The 5,646-nt window shown below is 41.8% G+C and overlaps 1 protein-coding gene across 1 annotated transcript; it reads left to right on the plus strand.

Moving 5' to 3' along the window:
- The first annotated feature begins 766 nt into the window (after positions 1-766).
- On the plus strand, positions 767-5,046 carry LOC102721367 (probable WRKY transcription factor 53). Its single transcript, XM_040524635.1, has 3 exons — positions 767-1,230; positions 1,939-2,070; positions 4,165-5,046. Exons 1-3 carry the CDS (start codon positions 782-784, stop codon positions 4,697-4,699), a joined length of 1,116 nt encoding a protein of 371 aa, XP_040380569.1. The 5' UTR covers positions 767-781; the 3' UTR covers positions 4,700-5,046.
- Positions 5,047-5,646: the final 600 nt, after the last annotated feature.

Genomic DNA, 5,646 nt, shown 5'->3' on the forward strand with positions numbered 1-5,646 from the left:
TATTACCAATTTAATTGAGTATTTATCTTTACCCCCCAAAATAACTGACCATTGCAAGGCTGGCTTCACTTGATGTGAGGCTCCAAGCAGCCGGTGCAAGCCTCGCTAGTACATACCAGTTGTGTGATGAGGTGTCACATACTGTGATGTCACCCTTTAAAATTCACTAACTGGGGTTTGCCGGAGACTCTTCCGGCCGGTGGAAAATTAGTGTAGTACCGAGTCTACGGCCAAAGAAGGGAGAGATAGGGAGGAATCAAACCCAGTGGCCAGAATTAAAGATTGGATCCTTCCATGTTGAATGCCCTTTTCAACTTTCGTGGTCTTCCCCAAGACCCAAACCCAAGGATCAGTCAGAAAGTGACCCGATCAGCACCACGCAAAAGAACCAAATATATATCCTGTCGTTTAATTAATTAATTAGTTAGCAATTAGTCAATATTAATTCTCAACGACCAGATTAAAATGAGACCCGTTCTAAGTTCTTCGTTTCTTACCGTACGTAAGTTCGCATGTGTGCCTGCCTGGCTGCTTCCTTATATACACACTGCCTCTCATCACCTCCATTTCCTAGCTAAGCTTTTCTTGTAGTAATAATGTTTGATCGATTTCTTTGTTAATTAACCTCGGACATATAAAGCAGGAAGAGGGGTTTGATTTTGCGCCATTGTTGTTCATGCACGCCGTTGCTCCTCCGTTGTCGGTGCTGCTAGCTGCTGCCATTGATCGCCGGGATCGGAGCAGGGAGAGGGTGGTTGTAGGTGGTGGTGGTGGGGAAACGATGGACGAGGTGCTGGCGCAGATCAGCGAGGGGTTCCGGCTCGCCGGCGAGCTCATGTCGGAGCTCGCGGCGACCCAGAACGACCCGGCCTACCTGGCCGCGCGCTGCCACGCCATTGCCGAGGCGTACAGCGCCGCCGTGCGCACGCTGCAGGCGCGGCACGGCGGCGAGGGTGGCGGCGGGGGATACCTGCAGCAGCAGCATCAGCAGCAGAGCCACCGCCCGCAGCTGGACCTCCTCCGCATGTGCGGCCCGGCGCCGGACGACGCCACCGCCGCCATCCCGTTCCTCGGCGCCCCTCCGCACCACAATCCGTTCCGCGCGCCGTCCGACGCGTACGGCGCCGGCGCCGGCACGTCTGGCGGGCCGGTGAGGCGGATGTCGTCGTCGTCGTCGCGGTCGCCGCCGTCGCCGGTCCAGCCGCGCCAGGGCGGCGGCGGCAGGAGGAGGTACGTGCGCCGTCAGTGCGTCTTTACGTGCGTGTGTCGCCGGTCGTCGTCAAGCTTGGCGTACGCTAGGGTTCGAGGTGGCCGGAGCACGCGCGCCATGCCCGCCAGCCCGCCTGCACTGTAGTTGGTGAAGTCTTTTGGCGGTCAAGGGTTCAGACCAGGGACGACGTCGTCGTGCATGGCTCGGTCGGAAATGCCACAGAATTTTCGTCGCACCTATTTGAATTAACTACGCATTAGACTTTAGTTAATTAGTACTACTATTTCTCTTCTTGACAGTGATCCTGAATTGCTTGCCAAGTCATGCCGCTTTACACACAGGTTTCATGACATTTACATACAAACTAAGTTAGTTACGCATAGTAATTAACTAATTAGTTGATGGGTGAAATAGAAATATATGCGGCAGGATGGAGGAGTTTATATATATATTTTGGTGATAGATTAAGGCCGTGTTCGGCTGCTACCTATCTAACCATGCATATATTCTCTTATTCTTCGTGGCCATATTTTCCGAACTGTTAAACGGTGTATTTTTTAGAAAAAATTTTTATAAGAAAGTTGTTTTAAACAAATCATATTAATCTATTTTATATATTTTTTATAATTAATAATTAATTAATCATATACTTATATTTTTTATAACTAATCTCTTTTCGCTCTCCCGAACGCGGCCTAAGAATAAGGTGTTGATGCATGTGTTGGCAGGAGGGAGAGCGGGGAGAAGGTGAGGGTGATGGTGGCGGCGCAGAGGACGGGCAACACGGAGCTGCCTCCCGACGACGGCTACACATGGCGAAAGTACGGCCAGAAGGACATCCTCGGCTCCAGATACCCCAGGTATACGATCGTTCATCTACCGGATTAATTTAATTTAATGAGCCCTAAAGTTTGATATTTCGTTTTATATTAAGAAAAATAGAAGCATCGAGTTTATTTTCGGGTGCGTTTGTTTTATCCATAAAAGTACTTTAAGCATATAATGATATTTTTAAATAGGTGTACTATTTTTTAGAAATAATATAAATGGTGTGCACGGGTGCCTTATTCTCATTTTCACATCGATTTTTCTTCAACTTTTTTTTTCTGCTTTCCCCACTGCATATAGCAAGAACACTTGATCGAGTAATTGTTTCGATCGGGCGCCAGCAGAATTATTAATACGACAACATACACATGCATTACCTATATATAGTTGGACCTTTCGGTTGTTTTTAGATGAAAAAAAATCGTATATACACATATCCCGGCCATTCAATACGAGAGGACTAATTGTCCAAACAAAACAAGTCGTATGTCGTAGACATCGGAAGTATGAAAGGCCGGGAAAACATACACACGTGTGCGTACAAATAGATAGAGCTTTGCAGCCCTCTCAAATTCACTTGTAGGAAAAGATCGTAGAAGAACCTAGTGTCCGTTTTCTTGCTTTTCCACGTGAGTTCTTTTCAGATTAGATTTTGATTTCACTATGGTCTGTGTCGAAATCAAGTGAATCAAGAATGTGATTAGTAGTACACATAGGAGGTCATCTTTTAGTTTTTTTATGGAAAAGATGAAATGACTTATTTATAAGTAAAAAATAATTTATAAAATAAAACTTTTATATACGTGTTTTAATAGATATAAAAGCGAAGATTGAAAATAAACTACAATAAAAAAACCACAATCAACTCTAAACGTAAGGTTAAAATTTTAATTTTGATTTATAATCATAGCTGAAAATATGAGTCTTCGCGAGGGATAAGCTTGGGTATAATTCACATTGTGCTTGAAACCAGTTGCTAGCTTATTATCAAGTAATTCGACAAAAGTTACGTAGAGCGGACTTATAATATTTTTTAAAAAATAATTTAGTAGTGTTTTGTGTCAACGTACTTTATTTTTGTTAAATCGTTTTTAGTATATTTACCTTTCAAATAGGAAGAAGCCAATCGGTGCAATGGAAAAGCCATCGTCATTTCCCGACTTTCCTATATGCAAATAAATGCGGCAGCAGATCTGCTACCGTTGTTGTTTTTTCCTAATATATTTGGGTGTCTTTTTTAATTTTCAAAATGCCAAAATAATAACTATAAAAATGTTTTTATCCTTTAAATTACTAAATGATTTCGAAATAATTAAAAATCATCTTGCTTAATAAACCCAAGTGACTTCCCAAGTTTGACTAGCCAAGGATTTTTTTTTTGTACTTTTACTTTAGTCTTGCTATAATCTGTTTTCCCTTATCTCCTGTTTTCTGTCATCTAAGCGTATAGTTATTTCTTATTGAACGTGATAATCTTCTTTTAGAAATTTTTAAACCATTTACAAATTGATTAAATTAAAAACAAAACATAGTGACATTTACTAATATGGCATTATCAGTGAAACATCATATAAACCACTCTAAATTAACGTAGAACAAGGGTGAAAAGTAAAGTTGTTTTTGAAAAGTTGACAGTTAAAAAAAATCTAGCCTTGGACCGCTGAAAAAATTCCAGTGTAGGTAATCGTTAATTTCTAACGTCACAATAGTGTAGGTAATAAAATAGAAAACTTCCAACGTTCTTTCCTGGAAACGCGTGAAAACCATTTTTAATATAAACCAATTAATGTATATATATGCAACCAATATCTTTATGTGTTCACTATCTTGAAATAATTAACTAGAATACCTTCATGAATAACTGATGCATGGCATAAAACTTTTAATTATTAAAGTACTCTATCTATTCAATATTATAAGATATTTTTATCACAACTATATTTATTGATAGATCGATATAAATAGATCGATGTATATGTTATATATATATATATATATATATATATATATATTAACATATATATAAGTTTAAGAAATAATAAAATATCACGGTAACCGTGAAATGGTGGTAATATTTGTTAAAGAAAAATCTGAAAGGGTAATAAACAGCAATCTGAAAATTACAGGAGCTACTACCGGTGCACTCACAAGAACTACTACGGGTGCGAGGCCAAGAAGAAAGTGCAGCGGCTGGACGACGACCCCTTCACCTACGAGGTCACCTACTGCGGCAGCCATAGCTGCCTCACCTCCACCACGCCGCTGCTCACACTCCCCGCCGCCGCCGCCGCTACTTCGGTGGCAAACTCTCCGGCCGCCGTGACCACTGCCGCCGTCCTCGGCCAGGACCTCGTCATGGCGCCCGCCGCCGAGCAGGCGCCGGTCCGGCCGGCGGGACCGCCGCTGTCCACGTCCATCCACCTCGGCATCAGCTGGCCGATGACGCCGGCCAGCCTCACCGGGGTGGGCGAGGGGAGCAGCACCAGCACCGCGCCGCAGGTGAACATGGCCACGGCCGCCGCCGCCGCTGGTGGTGGGGTAGCAGCAGCTAGGGACACGGACCATTACCCGGTGGCGGACCTCGCCGACGTCATGTTCAACTCCGGCGGCAGCAGCATCATGGACAGCATATTTTCCTCTCACGATCGACGTGACAACTAGATATGATCAACAACACAAGGATCGATATGGATCATTGGGTCGAATATATTCTCATGTCATTAATTAGCTCTCGTACGTTTGATTTTTGTTGCTTGTTTAACTTAATTGGTGTATTTAGGCGCAGGCACATACATGGTGCATGTAGATCAATGTTCAAGATTTTGCTGTTATGTAGACACTTAAATTAGATCGCTTAACTGATTAATTAGTTTAATTTCATCATATATATGCATGGCGATGCCATGATAATAAAAGGGCTTGCACCAATTGTAGTTTTGGTGAGCCTAGTAGATGTATGATATTGGTTGTAAGCTCCATGTGTAGATATATAGCATAGTATAACGAAAGAGCACATTCATTGGTGTAAATCGCCACTGTTCACAGTGATTGAGAACAAATATTTAATTATTTCAGGCTAATTTTGTACAGCACTTCAATTGGAAAGTGGAAACCCAAAATCGAGAACCGCGTAAATATTCTTGTTTTTCTTTTGCATCCTACAATAATGGTAAAAAATGTTTGTGTGCAGCTGGTAAGTAACTCAACAATCTGTGCTTTCTAACTGTTGATTAAATGGGCTAGGCCTAATTTATTTCAATTAAAATCTCAATAGCCCATAATAAATGATAGAGACAATAATACCAACTTAGAGATTACACTACAACAAGAACCCTTCTCTAGCAATACATACTTACCAACGCATTGACCATCTGTTGTAAAAAAAACAAACTTAGCAACACTTACTGGTAGGTGAGGTGAGTTTGTAATGGAAAATTCGCGTTGCAGTACATGCGTTGCAACATCTTACACAATTGGCAATAAATAATAGTATATATTGCTAGTTATGTGTTGCAAAGGATGAGTTGTGTTGGTAAAACTTTTATGACTAGATATGTCAATCTCATCCGTACTTAACCAAAAAAAATTCTCATATATAGAAAAAATAA

Source organism: Oryza brachyantha, chromosome 5 (genome assembly GCF_000231095.2).
Source record: "Oryza brachyantha chromosome 5, ObraRS2, whole genome shotgun sequence".
Taxonomy (NCBI): Eukaryota; Viridiplantae; Streptophyta; class Magnoliopsida; order Poales; family Poaceae; genus Oryza; species Oryza brachyantha.